The sequence below is a fragment of the Microcaecilia unicolor genome, chromosome 2 (genome assembly GCF_901765095.1).
Source record: "Microcaecilia unicolor chromosome 2, aMicUni1.1, whole genome shotgun sequence".
In the NCBI taxonomy this organism is placed as follows: domain Eukaryota; kingdom Metazoa; phylum Chordata; class Amphibia; order Gymnophiona; family Siphonopidae; genus Microcaecilia; species Microcaecilia unicolor.
In genome coordinates this window covers 78,364,111-78,387,478 of record NC_044032.1, presented here as the reverse complement: position 1 = coordinate 78,387,478, position 23,368 = coordinate 78,364,111, and the positions used below count along the sequence as shown (strand labels likewise).

At 41.8% G+C, this 23,368-nt stretch overlaps 1 protein-coding gene across 1 annotated transcript in view; it reads left to right on the top strand.

Annotated features, from left to right (window-relative positions):
- The window catches only part of C9 (complement C9), a 61,328-nt gene that overhangs the window by 9,942 nt on the left and 28,018 nt on the right, over window positions 1-23,368 (top strand). Inside the window, exons 2-6 of the mRNA XM_030193069.1 lie at window positions 4,036-4,153; window positions 4,706-4,850; window positions 10,386-10,533; window positions 17,353-17,491; window positions 22,694-22,915. Coding sequence (XP_030048929.1) covers window positions 4,036-4,153; window positions 4,706-4,850; window positions 10,386-10,533; window positions 17,353-17,491; window positions 22,694-22,915 — 772 coding nt within the window. The remainder of the gene's footprint in view (window positions 1-4,035; window positions 4,154-4,705; window positions 4,851-10,385; window positions 10,534-17,352; window positions 17,492-22,693; window positions 22,916-23,368) is intronic.

Sequence of the window (23,368 nt, the reverse complement as noted above, 5' to 3'; positions counted from 1 at the left end):
TATTTATAAATGATTTAGAGATGGGAGTAACTAGCGAGGTAATTAAATTTGCTGATGACACAAAGTTATTCAAAGTCGTTAACTCGCGATAGGATTGTGAAAAATTACAGAAGGACCTTACAAGACTGGGAGACTGGGCGGCTAAATGGTAGATGATGTTTAATGTGAGCAAGTGCAAGGTGATGCATGTGGGAAAAAAGAACCCGAATTATAGCTATGTCATGCAAGGTTCCACGTTAGGAGTTACGGACCAAGAAAGGGATCTGGGTGTCGTCGTCGATAATACACTGAAACCTTCTGCTCAGTGTGCTGCTGCGGCTAAGAAAGCGAATAGAATGTTGGGTATTATTAGGAAAGGTATTGAAAACAGGTGTGAGGATGTTATAATGCCGTTATATTGCTCCATGGTGCGACCGCACCTTGAGTATTGTGTTCAATTCTGGTTGCGGCATCTCAAGAAAGATATAGCAGAATTGGAAACGGTGCAGCGAAGGGTGACTAAAATGATAGCGGGGATGGGACGACTTCCCTATGAAGAAAGACTAAGGAGGCTAGGGCTTTTCAGCTTGGAGAAGAGATGGCTGAGGAGAGAGATGATAGAGGTATATAAAATAATGAGTGGAGTGGAACAGGTGGATGTGAAGCGTCTGTTCACGCTTTCCAAAAATACTAGGACTAGGGGGCATGCGATGAAACTACAGTGTAGTAAATTTAAAACAAATCAGAGAAAATGTTTCTTCACCCAACGCATACTTAAACTCTGGAATTCGTTGCCGGAGAACGTGGTGAAGGCGGTTAGCTTGACAGAGTTTAAAAAGGGGTCCACTACTAAATGGACTTGGGAAAAATCCACAATTCCAGGAATAACATGTATAGAATGTTTGTACGTTTGGGAAGCTTGCCAGGTGCCCTTGGCCTGGATTGGCCGCTGTCGTGGACAGGATGCTGGGCTCGATGGACCCTTGGTCTTTTCCCAGTGTGGCATTACTTATGTACTTATATACTTATGAGAATACTGACCATTTAACCCTACTCTCTGTTTTCTATCCTTGAACCAGTTTTTAATCCACAATAGGACACTACCTCCTATCCCATGACTCTCCAATTTCTTCTGGAGTCTTTCATGAGGTACTTTGTCAAACACCTCTTGAAAATTCAGATACACAATTTCAACTGGCCCTCCAAACATTCCAATAGCTTGTTTTTATGTGTTTTTCCCTTGGATTTTTTTTTAAAGGTCTAAAAAGATAGACACACTGAACACAAAAACATCTAGCAAATGACCATTTTCGAAACAAAAAGATAGACATTTTTCTGGTTTGAACATCACTATGTTTATACATCTCCTTTGGATTTCTGCACCCCAAGTGCATCACTCTGCACTTCTTGGCATTAAATTTTAACATTTAACATTTTCATAATATGTTTGTATTTGAGTATTTTTGCCAATTTTAGTTATTAAATTTTAACTGCCAAACCTTTGACCATTCTTCTAATGTTTAGAAATCTCTTCTTATGGTTTCTGCTCCCTCCGGGGTATCCACTCTATTGGCTATCTTCATGTCATCCATAAACAGGCACTTTTCCTTTTAACTCTTCAGAAATGTCTCTCACAAATATATTAAATAGAATCAGCTCCAGCACCAACCCCTGAGGCACTCCACTGCTCACCATCCTTTCCTCCTCTAAGCAGATTCCATTTACCACCATCCTCTGTTGCCTGTCAGTCAACCAGTTTCCAATCTAGTTCACCACTTTGAGTCATAAGTTCAGCCCTCTACGACATAATCAACTCTCTTTTTTCCACAGACCAACGGACAAGTGAATCAGAAAATTTACCGGGAGCACAAGAACTAGCCAACTATTTTGAAAATAAAATATCCTTCCAAAAAGATGACCCAGACCTTGATCTGTTTTTGGATAAACTCACCAGAAGGGATGAACCATTCAATGCTGAGAGATCCTGGTCATCATTCTCTCCCCCAACCATGGCTCTAGTCCAGCAACTGCTACTAAAAACTACCAAATCACACTGCTCACTGGACAAATGCCCCATCTACCTAATAAAAGAACCTCCAACCCATTTCCTAGAAAGCATTACAGCCTACTTAGCTGACCTTTTAGCCACAGGCATCTTCCCTAAGGAAAAGGGGAACATCATCCTGACACCCATCCCCAGAAACCCCAAATCAAACAAAAATAACGTCAAAAATTACAGACCAGTAACCTCTATATCCCTCGATGCCAAGATATTAGAATGCATAGTCAACAAGCAACTCACTGAATATTGTGTAGTATAGAGAACAAATTCTCTATACTACACGATTCTCAATCAGGCTTCAGATCACGTCACAGCACAGAAAGTACACTTACCGCACTGATCGCAAATTTCAGAAGAGAAATCATCCGGGGCATAAATATACTACTATTACAATTCAACATGCCCTTGGCCTTCGATATGGTTGACCACATCATCTTAATCCGGATACTCAACAAAATTGGCATAAACGGAGCTGTACTCAAATGGTTCGAGAGATTCCTAACCAAGAGATCTTACTAGGTCAAGATGAAAAATGAACTATCCTCTGCCTGGATAGCACAATCAGGAATCCTACAGGATTCCTCCATCTCTCTGATCCTATTAAACATTATGATGACCCCATTAGTCAAAAAACTCAACAACCAAGGTCTAAACCCATTCGTCTACGTAGATGATGTGACCATCTCTATCCTATTCAAAAACATCAAAGACATCACAGAGAAAATCAAGAGAGGCCTGAACACACTATAAAACTGGGCCAATGCATTCAAGCTCAACAGATACAGGACCCAATTCCTGAGAGTCACATCACCCTACAAACAGTCCACCAAACCCGATATAACCTTAGATGGGATCACATACCCCCTCTCACACAGCCTAAAATTCCTGGGAGAGATTATGAATCAAAAACTAACTTTCGAACACCAAGCCACAAAGGAAATAACGATCACATTCCACACAATGTGTAAACTAAGGAGAATTAGAAACAACTTCCCCACAAAAGTATTCCAACTTATTGTACAATCCTTAGTTTTTACACACCTAGACTACTGCAATGCAATCTACTCAGGTTGCAAAGAGTCAGCTCATAAAAAGACTCCAAACTGCCCAAAATACTGAAGCCAGACTCATTTTCAGGAAGACACAATACAAAAGGGTCATCCCTCTACTACAAGCACTCCACTGGCTCCCAATCGAAGCCCGCATAACATTCAAACTCTGTACCATGGTCTACCTCATAGTCCACGGTGAAGAGTCTGCATACCTTTCAGACATAATCATCCTACCTCTTAAGAGCACCCTGAAGAAGGCAAGGAATTATCTGACCCTTCACTATCCCATATGTCACAAGCTAATCTAAAAGTCCGTTCACTCAGTGAACGCCACCTACCAAAGCTCCAAGATATGGATTGCCCTCCCTAAATCACTAAGGGGGTCTTTTACTAAAGCTTAGCTTGAGTTATCTGCAGCAGGGCCCATTTTATTCCTATGGATCATGCTATAGATAACTCAAGCTAAGCTTTAGTAAAAGAACCCCTAAGGTCCTTAACTCCTCACAGCATCTTTCGGAAGCACCTCAAGACTTATATGTTCAAAACGTTCATACCCAAAGACGACAAAAATGAACACATTAACTGACTCTCCCCCAACTCTCACCAAGTCAACCATCTGCCCCTCACTCCCTAACTAAGACCTCCCTTTTGATCCTCTATGAATCTATCTAGTCTGTTATACTGTAATTCACTAAAACTCCATTTAAATTGTAACTCTCTTATTCCTATACCCCTCTTCCAACTTCTTATAGTCTAATTCTCTACCTGAACTAACTAAATTTTGTAAGCCACATCGAATCAAATTTGTTTGGAATATGTGGGATATAAATACTGCTATAAATAAATAAATTAAGGTATATACTAGTACAGACTATGATGGAGGATAAATCTGGCAATTGCACGTAATAAAGAATGCTGATCCTGCTTCATTTTCTTCACCAGCTCTTCAGACAAAGTTTTGGATAGGTTGAGAAGAGAGGTCAATGCCCCATCTCCCATAAACTGTCAGTTGAGTGCGTGGAGTGAATGGAGTACCTGCGACCCATGCACACAACAAAAGGTAATTCATGCATAGTTATAGAATATGGCCCAGTGCGCCTAAATCTACACGCCAGGATTTACGCCATGTTTTAATTGGTATAAATGGAGGCGCATAGTTTTAGGCACTAGAATATCAACTAATCATATTCTGTATACCGCACCTAAATCTAGGCGCTGCTTATAGAATAAGTTTAGTAGGCAATGTTTTCTACGGGGATTTTTTAGTCACCATGTATAGAATCTCCCCCTAACTGCACAATTTTAATACTGTTTATTAAATAGACCCTAATGTGCCCATATTCACTACACTCTCAGTGATAACTAGAAATAAATGTAAACAGCAAAACTCAGTTTCAATCTAATTTGTTCATAGCAACATGTACCTCTTGGCCATAAATGTTAAATATTACGGCCATTTTGGGATTTGGCAATCTTTAAGCATCACCTTCTAACACTTAATTTAAATTTAATTCATATTTGGAAATCAAATAGATTCCTTCTGCAATCTCTGACTTCAGAATTGCTCTCTGGCTGGCACTGTAGAATAACTGAATACTTCCTATTTTCCCAGTACCGATCCAGGAGCATTGAGCGATTTGGACAGTTTGGAGGGAAACAGTGCTTTGATTCTTTAGGAGATATAAAAAGATGCAAACCTGACAAGCCTTGTGAAGAAGAAGAAATTGACTGTGGAATCGATTTTAAATGTGATACAGGTACTAAAAGACATTGCATGTTTGTTTTATTTTTTTTAACGGTAAGTATATCATGCATTTGTTTAAGATTTGTAGAAATTCAGGGTTTGCAGAATACAGAGTTACTTGTTGATATTTTGACCCTTGATATTTCTACTTTTGTTATATAGCACTCTGAGACTGAGATCTGAAGTCTGCAATAATTTGGCAAGACCAGATTAACCTGAAGAATAGGAGAGCCTCATAGCTAGAATTTTTTTAAACTGAAATTATATAGTTAGTATTTACAAAATAAAAGTAATACAAGGATATGCCTTAAAGAAAAAGTTTTAAACACATAAGTAAATCACATAGGGGATCTTTTACTGTACCAAGGTGTGTTAGCGTTTTTAGTATACACTAAAAATTAGTGGGGTCCTTTTACTAAGCCATGGTAAAAAGTGGCTTGTGGTAGTGTAGGCGTGAGTTTTGGGCTCACGCAGAATTATTTTTCAGTGCACCTGTAAAAAAGTCCTCTTTTTTTCCACGAAAATGGATGTGCTGCAAAATCAAAATTGCCGCGCATCAGGGGCGTAGCCAGACCTCGACGGGAGGGGGGTCCAGAGCCCGAGGTGGGGGAGCACAGTTTAGCCCACCTCCCCCAGCCACCAACCCCCTGCCGCCGTCGACCCCCTCCCCTGCCACTTTTGACCCCCCCCCCTCCTGTCGACCCTCCCTTTGATGTCCTGCTTGCATGTCCTGTATGCAGCCCCATGCAAGATGTGCATGCAGGACATCAGGAGTCAGGACTGACAGAAACAGATCAGCAACGGCACCGGAGACCGGTGCTGAAGAAGACTTTGGCTGCCGGGGTTGGGGACCCCCGCCAGCAAAGGTATCTGGCGGCAGCGGGGGAAGGTCAGCTGTGGGGGGGATTTGAAAGTAGAGGGGGCAAGGGCTAAATCTGTGGGGGCCCATGCCCCCGTGGCCCCACCTAGCTACGCCCCTGCTGCGCGTCCATTTTGGGTCTCTGACCTTACCACCAGCCATAGACCTAGCAGTAAAGAATTTGTGCAGTAATGCTATGCATGCCAGAAAATAAAAAATATTTTTCAGACGTGCGTAGCGAACAAGCACCAAAAATTAAATTACCACACGAGCCACGCAGTAGTCAGGCGGTAAGTTCATTTTGACACATGTTGGGCGCGCATAGATCCTTATGCGGCTTAGTAAAAGGTGCCCTAAGACACCCATAGGAATATAGCGCATGCTAAAAATATTAGTGGACCTTAGTAAAAGGGGCCTATAGTTAGAAATCAAGTCCATATTAAGGGAGCAGCAAGGGAGAAAAAAAAATTCCTAACCTATCAATACAATCTAATTTAGAACAGGCTAAATGTTCATAGAACCCAAATTTTACTTTGTCACCCAATAAAAAATTGCTAAATTAAGTCTTATCCAGGACTACCTTGTCCCACAAAAAAGCCTCCAACTGCTGAGAATCAAGAAATACATAATGAACATTCTGATAGATAACTAAACATTTACATGGAAATTTAAGAAAGAAAGTAGCTCCATTAGCCAAGATCCTATCTTTCAACTGCAAAAAGGTTTTCCTCTTCAATTGGGTAAATCTCGCAATATCTGCCTTGTAGCTAGAAAATTAACTGGTCAATATTCAGCCAATGGCAGTCAGTGTTCTTGGCTGAATTAGACCTGAATATTTAGTGTTGGCGCGTATCCCAGGACCAGCACTTAATATCCAGGTCTTTACAGCCACCAAACGTGGTCTGAGTATGACAAGTTAGGACTGCCATTTATGTGGTTCTACTTGCCCAAATAGTTTTTCGGGCACTGAACTGATACTGCAGCTGAATATCTACATTTTTTGCCCATGGTACCCACGTTTAAAAAAAAAAGGTAGAGGTTGAATATCAGGGAAAGGAGGATAATTTGCTGAGTAAATCAGGGCTCAAAACAGTTTATCTGTATTCTCACAGACACAAAAACAAAAGCAAAAGTAAAAATACAAAACACACAGTGGAGTAGGAAGGGGGGCGGGGGGCGGTCCGCCCCGGGTGCACGCCGCTGGGGGGTGTCGGCTCCGCGCTTGTGCACTGCCCTCTCTGCCCCGGAACAGGTTACTTCCTGTTCCGGGACAGAGAGAGCAGTGAACCAGCGCGGAACCGACACACCCCAGCAAAGTGCAGTCGGGGCGGATCGGCCCTCCCACCCGTCCCTCACCGTAGGTATACGCTCCGGTGGGGGGGGGAGGTATGCGCTCCGGGGGGGTGCGCTCCAGCGGGAGGAGGGTGCGCCGTGCTGCACCCGGGGGGAGGGGCAGCGGCGACCCACCCCGGGTGTCAGCTCCCCTCGCTACGGCTCTGAAAACACATCCTATATAATAATTTGCACCATGAACATTGCATGAAGCTGCCTGGGCCCGTGCCTCCATTCTGTTTGGATGTGCCTGGGACTGAAGCCTCGGATGATGTCATCCAGAGAGCCCAAGCAACAGCAGTGTGGGCACAGGCAGCGTCATGGAACGTTAATTGAAAATAAAAGCTAAGAAAAAGAAAGGAGTGGAGGAGTGGCCTAGTGGTTAGGGTGGTGGACTTTGGTCGTGGGGAACTGAGGAACAGAGTTTGATTCCCACTTCAGGCACAAGCAGCTCCTTGTGACTCTGGGCAAGTCACTTAACCCTCCATTGCCCCAGGTACAAATAAGTACCTGTATACAATATGTAAGCCATATTGAGCCTGCCATGAGTGGGAAAGCACGGGGTACAAATGTGACAAAAACCAAACCCCCTGAAAAGCAGATTAAAACAGCTTTGCTTGCTTGACCTCCCACCGGCCACCTGAACAGCAACGCTGCCTCCAAACCCTCATGAGCACATGCACAATACGCAGGTTCCAGCGCAGCTCACCGGGCTGCTGCAGGATGCCAGCGGTGTAGCAAACACTGAGCAGGAGGGAGCAGAGGAAGATTCCCTGGCTCACGAGCCTCTCTGTCCTGTGCCGCCTCGAGCCCTTCACGTGCCAATGGCCATCGCTGCTGCTACTGCCCTGCGCTTCCATATCACAGGGTGCAGCCCAGGGTCCCTGGCTCAGCACCCACTCTAGGCAGCGCGATAATGGCTGCAGCCTGGTCCCCTGAGAGGCATTGTGGGGCTGCAAGCGCGGTGCACTACTCTCTCGACTGCAGGACTCAACGTAAGACACACACCTCTCCCTCCCATTGAGTTCCAACTGCAGTGCCGGATGGAGCACAATCTGTCAGTGCCTCCCGCCACTTTCCGAGTCAGATGAGTACTGCGCAAGCGCCCCGCTACCCCCACTCAGCTGTCTCAAGGGCTCTCCCGTCCCCCAATCCCCTGGCTTAGTGGCGCGCACTGAATTAATCTAATGAAGCGCAGGAATTACCCTACTGTATTTAGCACTATTCGAGGAGGAGGAGATCAGGCTTATGTTGTCTGTGTCAGATTTTATGGCTTTTCTGTGCTATTTGTTTTGATGGGGCGGGCTGCAGGTCGACTCGCGCTGCTGGGCGGGTGGGCTGGCGTTGGCGTGCGGGGTGGCGAGGGGGGGAGAGCGACCCTGAAACTTGGAGGGAGGGAGGGGGGAGACCGTGAAACTCGGACGAAGGAGGGGGGAGACCCTGAAACTCGGACGGAGGAGACCCTGAAAGTCAGAGGAAGGGAGGGGATGACCATGGCACTCAGAGGGAGGGAGGGGACGACGACCCTGGAACTGGGAGGGGGGACCCTGGAACTGGGAGGGAGGGGGAAGATGACCCTGGAACTGGGAGAGAGGGAGGGGGGATGAGGACCCTGGAACAGGGAGGGAGAGAGAGAGAGGGGGGCCCTGGGACACACTCTCAATCTCACACACACACACTCTCTCTCACAGACACACTCGCACCCAGTCTCACTCTCTCTCTCTCTCTCTCACACACACACACACACACTCGCACATTCACTCTCCCTCACACAGTGACTATCACACATATTCTCTCAAACAAACACACTCCGAGGAAAACCTTGCTAGCGCCCATTTCATTTGTGTCTGAAACGGACCTTTTTTACTAGTAAATACATATTAGGTTCTATTCTCTTATTCTTCCTCTTAGTTATCCTTGTCTTTTCAACCAGTGCTTGAGATCCCCTAGCTAAGACCCTCATCAGGAGTTCTCCAATTTCCACTCCTCAGTGCTTTCTCTCTTCCTGGGGATCTGAAAATCGCTCTACTTCCACATACTTCACGTGTATCCTAAATTCAGGGATGCTCCTGTTTGGCAATCACCCAAAACATAAGCCAACATTCCCTTGGCACTAAAATCTTGCTAAACATCCTTTCACTCTAAACTTTCACAGATCATAGATCCTTCATCAAACTGCTTCTGGCTACAAGTCATCTCCCTCACTTCCTTCCTGCTCATTGTTGAGATTGAGTACAAACCTTTTAGGCTTCCATACCTTTCCACCAGTTCTCCTAATGGCTCATAGGTGCTATGCAGGCTCTTTCTTCATCTTCCTCATAGACGAAAGGATGTAAAAACTCTAGTAAACCTCTCATAAGCTCAGTACCCCATACAGTCAGCTCAGCAGAAAGAAGGTAATAGATTCTCTCCAAATCAATCCTATTCATAATTTCCTTTACATCACACACACCCTACCCATGCCACCCCCCCCCCCCCCCCCCAGTGGGAATGAGCCAACATGAAACATTCACCCCACCCCACCAAATTTATACCTTTGTGCTACTTTTTGGGCACGTGGTACCCCTGTATTCTATTCAATATCCACACCACATTGCAAAAAAAGAACATACTGAGGTATACCCCTAGAATGCTAGGCCTGATAATCATAGGGATCCCACCTTATGTTCACCTAGAGAAAGGGAATCTTTGCTTCCTACAAGGAAACAATGAACTGTTAGGATAATTTCCCTTGCATTCATTGTAGTCACGGATCATACTTAACATCAGTCTCTACTATATTGACTCTATTCCAGTCTCTTGATTGTTGCAACCTAGATAATACTGGACCAAGCTTATCTCCTGCAAAGGTAAGGGACACTGAATTGAAGGGCATAGAAATGTGAATTAAAGAATGGAACCAGATGCAGGGCATATTCCAGAACCACTGGAAGCTGAGGTTGTTGATGTAAAAGAGAAGGACACAGCACCAGGAAATAGACACGCTGACTAGAATAATGTAGTTCCTGAATATGCTATGTAAGGTACAATTTTCAAAACTCAAGGAGTGTACATAAGAAATTAACATAACTCTATTATCAAACCAGAACAAGGAACTAGTGCAGTGGTTCGCAAACCTGGTCCTGGAGGCATCCCAGCCAGTCAGGTTTTCAGGATGCACACAAGGAATGTTCATGTGAGAGATTTGCATGCACTGCCTCCAATACATGTAAATCTCTCTCATGAATATTCATTGTGGGTATCCTGAAAACCTGACTGGCTGGGATGCCTCCAGGACCAGGTTTGGGAAGCACCGAACTAGTGTTTAGATAACAATGAAGTGATCATTTTATTATTTTCAATTGTTTACTTTTCTAGGTAGATGTATAAAGAACAGGCTTCTCTGCAACACAGATAATGACTGTGGAGACTTTTCTGATGAACTCTGTGAAGATACAGACCCTAAACCAACATGTCGCAATATGGATTTGGAATTGTCAGAGATTGGAAGAACTGCAGGAGATGGGTAAATACCATGCTCTAAAACCTGCAAATATGTTTGGGGTGTCAGTTACATAGAGAACTCAACTTAAAAAAAAAAAGTTAATAGCTCCTTAATACAGATGAACAGAAGTTGAGTGTGTAATCAAATATAAATGATGTGGACACAGCATTGAACATGTTAAATCTCTTCAGGTTACTGACTAACAAATATTCCTGTATGGCTCTACCCAGTCTCTACTGTCATTCTAGAGCAGATGGTGGGAGGAGTCAGTCTGGGAAGCTCTGTGTGCTAGGAGGGAGAATGTGGACTTGCAATGAGACAGGCAGGAGCAATCTCTATTCACTCCTACCTTGATGCTGCCACCCTGGCCTCTAGAGGGTTGTTTACTAAAGCTTAGCTCAAGTTATCTGAAGCAGGGATCATAGGAATACAATGGGTCCTGCTGCAGATAACTCGAGTTAAGCTTTAGTAAACAACCCCCCTAGTGGAATGTTTCAAGCTTCTTCTTTGGCCTACTTTCTTGAAGGTTTGCATCTAACATGCCAATGATTATGCTCTTTCCTATTTTCTTTATTTGAAATATACTTTCCATTTTTTTGAAAATACATCCTATTGAGTTTAACAACCTCTTTTTTACTTCTCCATTAAACCATACTGGCAATCTTGTGGTCTTCTTTATACTTTTTGGAATGAATGAAATGCATCGAATCTGGGATTCTAAGATTGTGATTTTGCATGCAAATTTTTAATCATTGCAACTGCTCCTTTGAGATTTATTTCTGACTAATTCCCTCAGTTTGTCACTCTCTCCTTTTTTTTTTTTTAATGTAAAGCTACAGCACTAGTTTTCTGTGTTGTCCTTCCCTCAGTGTTTCTTTTAAATTTTATTATAGCTTGCTCACTATTACCAAGCAACCTTACCACTAATACCTTTGTACCAGATCTTGTAACCTTAGTTCTAAGGCCAGCTGGACCTTGAAGCAGTCATACACAACATCTAGAAACTATTTTAAAATCATTTCCATGTGTAAACAGCAGCCTGTACCCATGTAGATCTCATACGCAATTAAACTGATTTTTTTTTAAAGCTACTATTGACTAGGGTTGTACAGGCAAAACATGTTTGCTTTCTGTGTCATTTAGTTGTTTTGTTTTTATAATTTTTTTGTTTCAGGTAATTTTGTTAATTAAGAGGTGGCTGAGGCTCCTGCCCAAACTTGAACATAGTGTATGAATATTGTATTGTTTGTGATAGGTCATCAATAAAATTGTTTAAAACTAAAACCACTTGTGGCAAACCACCACAAACCCCACAAATCAGAACCCAAATCCATGATAACAACCCAGATATCACTCAACCCACCCCAGACTCCCTCTGATCCCCCCATGCACTACCATTAGGCAATGTCTTTCACCACCACCACCGAGGCAGCCACTTCCCCTCTCATGCTTTGATACCAGGGGTGTGTCAGAGGCGGAGAGTGGGCATTCCTGCATGACCCAGCTAGTGCATTATCTGGATAATGCAGAGTTCATGCAGGAGCACCAAGGAGACAGTAAGTGCTCCTATGATAACTTTTTGCAGGCACTGCACGCTAATGGGAACGTTAATATTCAACCTGCAAATCAAAAAGAAAAAAAATCAAGAAGAAAATTAAATCTGGGCTTAGAATGCAGGAAACTCCCACATTAGAACATGTTAAGCCCAGATTTTAGTGCACTTTAGTAAAAGGACCCCTAAAATGTCACCCTCACTATTTAATTGGCTGTACTTACACAAATAGAGCGGCTACATATGAAAGCAGCATCACATACATATGGAAGATGCTGCTGGGATAACATCATTCATTATATCTACACGTATATTTTTTAAATGACTGCTAGAAAAAAACATGCACTCCTGCAAGCATTTTAGAAAAGGCTCTGTATCCCAACCTGGATGTCTCAGCTCTATTTAAAAATATGTCTTTATAACTCCCTAGTATATTCCAATGAAGCATTTCCCCAATCAACACTAGGTAACTGAAATCTCCCACTATTGTAGTAACGTGGAGGGGCATAATCGAATGTCGCCGGCGAAATAGATCACCAGTGATCTATTTTGGCTGCTGCGCAACAGCTGGCCGGAACCGTATTTTCGAAAAAGATGGCTGGCCATTCCCTCCGGTGGTCATCTGGTCTGTTGGGGCACCTTTTTGAGGCTTGGTCGTGAAAATAAAAGGACCAAGTAAACCCGGCGAAATACTGATTAACGCCGCTTTTTTTCCATTATCCGCGAAAGCCGGCCATCTGGTAGCCACGCCCATGCCTGCCCATGTCCCGCCTTCACTATGCCGCCGACACGCCCCCTTGAACTTTCGCTGGCGCGGCGATGGGAAAGCATCGATGGTGTCAAAAAAGCCGTTTTCGATTATACCGATTTTGCCGCTTTTGAGAAATCACCGGCCATCTCCCGATTTATGTCGGAAGATCGCCGGCGATCAAATTCGAAAATAAGCCTGATAGTGACAACAGATAAAGATCTGAATGGTCCATCCAGTCTGCCCAACAGTCACACTCATTATCAATCCATGATTAAACCAACAATGAATGTAATATAAAATACCTGATCAGAATCTTTCTTTGGTATTTCTGGAAAATAGACCATAGAAGTCCACCCAGCACTGTCCTTACGTTCCAACTACTGGAGTTGCCATCGAAGCCCAATCCAACCTATCCAAATCCATCTTGTCATTTGCAGGACACAGACTTAAAAGTCTGTTTGGCGCTGTCCTCAAGTTCCAGCTACTGAAGTTGCTGTTGAAGCCTTTTCCAGCCCATCCTAAACCAGATTGCCATACTCAGGACATAGACTAATACAAGTCTGCCTTAGTTCTTCCCAGCCAGAGTCACCATCTAAGCACCACTTGACACAAACACAAACATGCAGCCACATAAATTAGTTTTTTTTTAATATACCACCCATTATCTACAGTAATTAGCAATCCTCTGTGTTTATCCCATGCCTTTTTTAATTCCATCACAGCTTTTGTCTCTACCACCTACAAATGCACTCAGTCTGCTGCCCCTCACTATCTTTCTACCCTCATCTCCCCTTATGTTCCCACCCGTAACCTCCGTTCACAGGATAAATCCCTCCTCTCAGTACCCTTCTCCACCACCGCCAACTCCAGGCTCCGCTCATTCTGCCTCGCCTCACCCTATGCTTGGAACAACCTTCCTGAGCCCTTACGCCAAGCCCCCTCCCTGCCCGTCTTCAAGTCTTTGCTTAAAGCCCACCTCTTCAATGCTGCGTTCGGCACCTAACCCTTACCGTTCAGTGAATCCAGACTGCCCCAATTTGACTGCCCCTATCGGACCGACCATTCACTTGTCTATTAGATTGTAAGCTCTTTGAGCAGGGACTGTCTCTCTTTGTTAAATTGTACAGCGCTGCGTAACCCTAGTAGCGCTCTAGAAATGTTAAGTAGTAGTAGTAGTAGATTGCCATACTCAGAACATAGACTAATACAAGTCTGCCTTAGTTCTTCCCAGCCAGAGTCACCATCTAAGCACCACTTGACACAAACACACACATGCAGCCACATAAATTAGTTTTTTTTTTAATATACCACCCATTATCTAATTAGCAATCCTCTGTGTTTATCCCATGCCTTGTTTAATTCCATCACAGCTTTTGTCTCTACCACCTCCCTCAGGAGGACATTCCAGGCTTTGACCACCCACTCCATGAAAAAGAATTTTCGGATATTACTCTTAAGTCTACCAACCCAAAACCTCAATTAATGTCCTCTAGTTTTAATGTTTCCCATTCTCAGAAAAAGATTTCTTTCTATATTAATACCTTACAAGTATTTAAATATCTATGTCATATCTCTCCTGTCCCTTCTTTCCTCTGGGGTAAACATATTCGTGTCTTTCAGTCTCTTCTCATACATCTTTTGGTGTAAGCCCTAAATCATTTGTGTCACCTTCCTCTGGACCACTTCAAGTCATTTTACATCCTTAGCAAGATACAGCCTCCAAAACTGAACACAGTACTCTAAGTAGGGCTTCACCAACAATTTATACAGGGACATCTACACCTTCTTTCTTCTGCTGGTTACACCTTTCTCTATGCAGCACTACCGTCCTTCTGGCTACAGCAACCACCTTGTCACCCTGCTTTGTTGCCTTCAGATCACCAGGCACTATCATCCCAAGGTCCCTCTCCCTATCTGTGCATATCAGCCTCTCATCTCCTAGGACATATGACTCCCTTGGATTTCTACTCCCTAAATGCATCACTCTGTACTTCTTTGCATAACTGCCAAACATTAGACTATTCTTCTAACTTTTGCAGATCCTTTTTCATTTGTTCCACACCCTCCAGGGTGTACACTCTATTACAAATCTTGGTATCTTCCATAAAAAGGCAAACCTTACATTTTAACCCTTTGGCAATGTAGCTCACAAATATATTGAACAGAATCGTCCCCAGCACCGATCCTTGAAGCACTCCACTACTCAACTTTCCTTCCTCCAAGTGAATTCCATTGACCACCAACTCTGGCATCTGTCTGTCAACCACTTTCTAATCCAGGTCATCACTTTGGGTCCTAACTTCAGCCTGTCAAATTTATTCAAGAGCCACCTATGATGAATCGTGTCAAACACTTTGCTGAAATCCAAGTAGAGTACATCTAGTGCATGTCCTTGATCCAATTCTGTGGTCACCCAGTCAAAGAATTCTATCAAATTCATTTGGCATGATTTACCTTTGATAAAACTATATTGCCTCAGATCTCATAACCCACTGGATTCCAGGAAATTCATTATCCCTTCCTTCAACAATGCTTCCATTACTTTTCCAATAGCTGAAGTGAGTCTTACCGGCCTGCAGTTTCCCGCTTCTTCTCTGTCACCACTTTTATGAAGAGGGACCACATCTGATGTTCTCCAATCTCACAAAACCTCTCCCATCTCCAAAGACTTATTAAACAAGTCTTTAAGAAAATCTGCCAGAACATCTGTAAGCCCCCTCAATATCCTGGGATGGATTTCATCCAGTCCCATGGCTTTGTCCACCTTCAGTTTTTCAAGTTGTTCATAAACACTTTCTTCTGTGACTGGTGCAATATCTACTCCATTCTCATATGTACCTTTGTCAGCCAATCATGGTCCTTTTTCAGGATTTTTATCTGTTAACACAGAACAGAAGTATTTGTTTAGAACGGTCACTTTTTCCTCATCACTCTCCACAGAGTCCACAGCATCTTTCAGTCTCACAATTCCATTTTTTAGCCTTCCTCCTTTCACTAATATACCTGAAAAAATTCTTGTCTCCCCTCCTTACATTTCTAGCCATCTGTTCTTCCTGCTTGCACTTTCACCAGATGTATATCTCTCTTGGCTGCTTTCAGTTTCATCCAGTATTTTTTCTCTGTTCCTCTTTGAGTTTTTCTGAATTTCATGAATGCCAACTCTTTTGCTGTTATTTTCTCAGCCACTTGTATTGAGAACCATATTGGTTTCCCTTTTCTTTTGCTTTTAACTATTCTCCTCATATAAAGGTCAGTGCCCATTTTTATAGCTCCTTTCTGCCTGTACCACTGTCTTTCCACTTCTCATATGTCCTCCCATCCCATCAGCTCTTTCTTCAAGTACTCCTGCATTTTGCTAAAGTCAGCATGTTTGAAATAGTGACTGCCCTCCATTTTAGCTGTTATATCATACCAAACTGTTTGATGATCACTAGTGCCCAGGAGGACACCCACTCAAACATTAGATTCACTTTCCCCATTTTTGAGCCAAATTCCCTCATGGTTTCTGTTACTCTGTGTGATAGCAGTGATATTGGGCCTGCTATCCAGATAGCTAACCAGATGAAGTTATGATAGTTTTTTGGCTGTTGTAATTTTATCCAGATAGCTATCCACTTACTTAGTTGACGGAATATTTTTGCCAACCAGATTATTTCCCGCTCTGCCCTTACTCCATCCTCATATCTCCCTGGCACCACCTGGATAGCGCCAGGGTAATCTATAATGATTTTAACAGAACTATTCAGGTAGCACCACTGAAAATCAACAGATTGCCATGATCATTGAAACTTATCCAGATAGCAGATGCTGCTACCCGGCTAAGTATATATAAATACTGGGCCCACCGTGCTTTCATTTCTAGCAGTATTAAGATACCTTTGAGAACTGACATTTATTTGGAAAACCAAAATTTGAAAGTGCCAAACCTCTTCGCGAAAAACTACATTAGCTTCCCACCAAGGAACATATTGCCTTCAAGGTTTGCAGTCTTGTCCACAGGATTATTTGTGGTGAAGTTCCTGGATACATGTTGGATCTCATAAAACTACCACCCAGAAACAGTACCAGCGTATCCTGAACTTATTTAAATCTGCATTATCCAGACTACAATGGACTTAGATAGAAATCAACTTATGCATCCAGCTTTTCTTACATAAGTACACAACTGTGGAACGCTTTGCCCAAAACCGTGAGATCTATCCATAACCATCTTAACTTCAGGAAACTACTGAAAACCAACTTGTTTAAGAAGGCCTACCCCCCCCCCCCCCCCCGACTCAAATTAACTTCCTACTTCCTGCGACACAACAAAATATGGACCGTACTAGACTTCTATCACCACCCCCTTTTTATTTCTTTGTTGTTTTATACTTATGTCTCTTACATGCTTACTACTGTACTATGTATTTGTATTATTGAACCGGAGCCTACCTCTACGGTACTGTGTGAGCCACATTGAGCCTGCAACTAAGTGGGAAAATGTGGGATATAAATGTGTTAAATAAATAAATAAATAAATTTATTTATTTAATTATAGTATCAACATTTTGGGAATGGATACAAGAAGTAACCCTTTTGACAATGAATATTTTCATGGCCTGTGCGAGAGAGTTCGTGATGGGAATACAAGACAATATTACCGTAAACCATGGAACACAGCTACTGTTGTTTATCAGGTAAATTTATATATTCTCCTTCAAAAATATTGATGTATTAAGTGACTATTTCACAAGCTGAAGAGATACTTCACAAACTCAACAAATAAAAAAGTACTGAAGGCGAGTCAAAGGTGAGAGATCTGTGATATAAGCCCTGGATGGAGTTACAAACCATCTTTCCAAGTAGAGAGCTGTCACTTATCCACAACAAGGATATTCAGACAACAAAGGGCCACTAAAATATTATGAGGGACACAAAATCGGGGTTATGTACATTAGAAACAATTGACCCAATATTTGAAGGGACTTATCTTTATAGTGACTATTGCTATACAGATAAACCCCCTATCCATGAATTTTCAGTGGCACTATATGGATAGACTTGGGGTTAAATAAGTAATTTCAGTGTCTCTTTTTTATTGAGATTCCTTCTAAACAGAGGCTTCATTTAACTACTAGCTGTGCTCTAAACTGATGTTATGGAAAATGCTAACTCTAAAACAACTTTTATATAAAATCAGAGACCTTAAATGCTAAACTATTCTCTAAACTGCATTTTCTAAATAAGTAGAGTAACTTTAAAATAAAGATACTGGAATTACCTATTGACCCCGAGTCTACCGTTTCCCAAAATTGAATACAATTTCCCCGCAAGTAATACTCACCAGTAAAGTTGTCTTTCTCTCAGCAGGTTCTTTCTGAGCACTTCTTTAGGATTAAGTCATTATCCATATAGTTAGGCAGTTTAGTTTAGGCCAGCAGAAAGGATGTCCTAAATTAAACCACTTAGCTATATGAATAGTATCTGAATCGCACCCCTATTTGTATGCTCACTGGCAGTGAGTGTGCCCTATGTATATTTAGCTCTGCCACCTCTCTGTAAAGTGGTGCTGCACTAAATACACATGCTTTTTCAAATGTTACAGCAAGTGTCCAAAAAACCACTTGCTGCCTGGTTTAGTGGATCTTGCAAGTGATCTTTTTTTCTACTCTAGAAACAACAAACAAAACAATAGGGCATCCATTAACATTAGTATCGGCCTGCTTGTCCGACATTGCTGCCTGGATGTCCAACCGCCACCTGAAGCTGAACATGGCCAAGACCGAGCTTATTGTCTTCCCACCCAAACCCTCTTCTCCTCTCCCTCCACTCTCTATCTCAGTTGACAACACCCTCATCATCCCCGTCTTATCTGCCCGCAACCTTGGAGTCATCTTCGACTCCTCCCTCTCCTTCTCTGCGCATATCCAGCAGATAGCCAAGACCTGTCACTTCTTCCTTTACAACATTAGCAAAATTCACCCTTTCCTCTCTGAGCACACCACCCGAACTCTCATCCACTCTCTCATTACCTCTCGCCTCGACTACTGCAACCTACTCTTCACTGGCCTCCCACTTTGCCACCTATCCCCCCTTTAGTCCATTCAGAACTCTGCTGCACGTCTTATCTTCTGCCTGGACCGATATACTCACATCTCCTCTCTCCTCAAATCACTTCACTGGCTTCCGATCAAGTACCGCATACAGTTCAAGCTTCTCCTCCTAACCTACAAATGCACTCGATCTGCAGCCCCTCCCTACCTCTCTACCCTCATCTTCCCTTACGTTCCTACCCGTAACCTCCGCTCTCAAGACAAATCCCTCCTTTCAATACCCTTCTCCACCACCGCCAACTCCAGGCTCCGCCCTTTCTGCCTTGCCTCACCCCATGCGTGGAATAATTTCCCTGAGCCCATACACCAGGCCCCTTCCCTGCCCATCTTCAAATCCCTGCTAAAAGCCCATCTCTTCAATGTCGCCTTTGGCACCTAACCACTACTCAAGAAATCTAGACTACCCCAACTTGTCATTTCGTCCTTTAGATTGTAAGCTTCTTTGAGCAGAGACTGCCCCTTTTTTGTTAAATTGTACAGCGCTGCGAAACCCTAGTAGCGCTATAGAAATGTCAAGTAATAGTAGTAGTAGTAGTATTAGGTGAAATAGATTCCACCAGCTTCACAGAAAGGGACTGTTTCCTCAAAAGATTTTAAAATTTGTGAAATATTACAGCCATAGACAAGTCTAGAAACCAAGCAATGTCAACAGAAAGTTAAATGAGTTCTTATTTGATGAAAACATCAATGGATGTTATGATGACAAAAGTGGTGATCACTCTATTCGAGGATGGGAAACAAAAATGTCTATTACTGTACAAGTAGCTATAGACACAGAATGGAAGATATGTGGGTGGGGAGGTTAGCATTCCCCTGGACTACTACGTGCAAATATGTGCTAGATGATAAAATTATTGGACTCAATAAGGTCAATAATCTAAAGCATTAGCCGAATATCTCTGCTGAATATTAGCACTTAGGACTTTATTCTATAAAGGTTATGCTCCTAAATGTATGCTCCTAAAATTCATGCTCCTAAACTTATAACATCTACAAATTAAAACAAAAAAGGAAATCATTTGACACCTTTTTTTTATTATTCATAAACATTAAATGCTGCATTATTTCCAGCTAGCAGTAGTTTTATTAATGATGTCACTATACAAATCAAGTTGTGTGGTCTGATACCCTGATACTACTCATATACTCTAGAATACAACATGGCAGATTCTCCCCATAAGACTCCAGAAAGCTATAATCTATCTATCTATCTATCTATCTATCTATCTATCTATCTATCTATCTATCTATCTATCTATCTATCTATCTATGACATTTGTATCCTGCATTTTCCCTAGCAAGTTCAGGTTCAATGTGTCTGACATCAACCAATTATAAAAGTGTTTTAAAATTAGTAAACTATTATGATTGGCAAAGCAATAATATCATGTATTAATATCATTACTGTAGAATAACAAATATAGGGGCCCTTTTACTAAGACGCGTAAGCCCAACTACTGTGTGGCTCTTGCGGTAATTTCATTTTTGGTGTGCGTCCAATATGCCCATCTGAAAAAAATATATATATTTTTTGGGTGCACGTAATGGATGCGCACCAAGTGGCATTTGACTGCGTAGGTCATTACCGCCCGGACTCTTTACCGCACGTCCATTTTCAGCAAAAAAAGGCCTTTTTTACAGGCACGCTAAAAAATGGATCTGCGCATGCCCAAAACCCGCGCCTACACTACTGCAAGCCATTTTTCAGCACACCTTAGTAAAAGGACCCCATAGAGTATGAGATGTACCCAAAGAATAACAATTACTAGCAGCAGTAAAGGATTTACTGAATAAAATTCTTTCAACAGTTGAGCAGTTTATGAAATTTTAGGTAATCAGTAACATATCTGAGAGTTTTTGGTACAGAATTCCACTTCTTAGTAGCTTGATAATTGAGCCTGCATCATAAATTGATTTGTAATGAAGTTTCTTACAACTCGGAAAGTAGAGGAGAAGATAATCTCTTGATGTAGGTGAAAGACCATATAAAATTTGATAAATAAATACACAAAACCTAAAGATGATTCTTGCATTTATTGGACGCCACTGTAACTTGGTCAAGAGAGGGATTAGTTTGGTATACTGAGGAACTTTACATACAGGAAAGACGAGCAGTGGTGTTCTGTGCTGTTTGAAGTTTCTCAATAAGAAAGTCTCAATCCTCAGTTAATGGCATTACAATAATCAAATTTGGATAGATCTAAGGACTGGACCAAAGAGTTGAATTTGGAAAGAAAAGTCAAATGACAGGTACTGGTCAATAGTTATTCCTATGATTTTCATAGTGGTAACTAATGGGTGAGTCATATTATCTGTAGTGAAATTTGTATTAGCCATTGGGTGGTAAGAGTTGGTTAGGATTATGAACTTGGTTTTCTCTTTGTTTACTTTTAATGCAAAATTGTCAGCCCAAGATTTCATGAGATCCAAGCGAGATTTAATTCTGGGCGAGATTTAATCTATTTTGTCTATAAATGGGATGTAAATTGTGACATCAGCAGCAGCTATAAACTACCTAATGGGGCCATCATTATGTTGAACAAAACAGGCGAAAGGAGAGAACCCTGGAGTATACCAAAAACAGAGATCCAGGGTGAAGAGATGATGACAGATTGTTTTACTTGATACTGTCTAGACTTTAGGAAACCATTGAACCATTTCAAAATTTCACCACAGTTACCAAACTGACCCATCAGACTTAGTAAAATATGATGGTCAACTTTGTCAAAAGCACTAGACATATCGAAATGTAAAATCAAAATGTTATTACTCCAACTTAAATTTTTTCCTACAATTGGCTATCAGCTGGCAAGGACTATCTCTGTGCTATATGTAGGTCTGAACCCTGTTTGAGAACTATGTAAAATGGTATGGGTTTGAAGATATCTCATGAGTTGACATGACACTAATCCGTCCATCACCTTTACTAACTGTGGTATGAAGGCCACCGCTCTGTAACTGGATACTTCATTCCAATGGACTTGGGTTTATTTGGAATAGGTATGAGGATTATTTTACCTTTGTCCTTAGGGAATAAGCCTTGAAGACAACAAATGAATAAGACAGGTGCTGAATTCAGTAAATAAGTGGACACATATCCAATAAGCAATGTGAAGATGAATATTTAGAAAGAAAGAATTTGACTGAGGAAAGTTGGATGAGGAAAGGATGACTATATCCTATCTGCTGGTAGACATATTGTTGTGAGAACTAAGGTGGTCATCTAAAGTTGTATTGGAGCAATTTAGTTTATTTCTAATTTTCATTTTCTGAGCAAAATAACTCGTAAGTTGGTCTGCAGATGGGAGGGGTTCATTGGTAGTGAATATTGATTGGGTATTTAGCATAGAATTAACTAAGAAATAAAGGGAGTCTTTTACTAAGCTACAGTACTGTTTTCAGCTCATGGCAGTAAACGCCGAGACACCCTTAGGAATATAAGGGGCATCTCGCCAACTGATTTCTACCATGAGCTAAAAACAGTACTGTAGCTTAGTAAAAGACCCCCAAAGCTTCCTGATGTTAGTTTTGGATTTAGCATAGAATTTTGGTACTTAGCATAGAATTAACTAAGGAATAAAGCTTCTTAATGTTAGTTTTTCCTAATGTTAGTTATGATATAACAGCAACATGATGAAAAGAATGTGCGCCTATTTTTTCAGATCAAAATCAATCTGTACATCTCTACCTACAAATAGTATACAGTCCCTTTAGATTAAGTTACTGTTGTTTTCTATCTTTAAAATATGAATATACTCACACTTTTTTTTATTTTTCTATTTCAAGACAAGACTTGATAAATCTTTCACAACTGAGACCTATGAGGATTCCATGTCATTAATAACAGACATGGTCCAAAAGAGTACAGAATCCTCTGAGGCTGGCCTGTCTATTAAAACCATACCAAATTCAGAAGAACGAAAGGTTTCTAATATAACTGCTAATATAGGTTTTCATTCATCCAAAAATGAAAGCTTACACATTATTAAGGAGTTTTCACATCAAAAGGTAAGAGGAGTATCAATATCATGTATTGTTTTCCTCCGTGCCAATACAGAGCACTTAATAGTACATCAATGATTTCATGGGGCGCAATAGTTTTGCAGTAGAACATTGTCATTACCTCCTATCTTTTAAGCAACTTGAGTCACCTCTGTATCTATGGCCTGTGTTTTTCAAAACAGTCCCAGGGCAACCCCTATTCAGGCTGGTTTTTAGAATATCCACAATGAATATACATGAAATAAATTTGCTTTCAAAGCTAGGCAGCGCATGCAAATCTGTCTCTGGTAAACTCATTTTGATTTTTCTGAGCTAAACCCAAATAAATAAATACTGTTCCTTCGCATCCTTGCACTTTCCATCAGCTCTGGCCAAGTAGAATACATGCTTTTTGCATCTACGATATCTTCCAGCTTTCACATTCCTAAGTGCAGGACTTTCTCTGTTTTTGCTCATCTT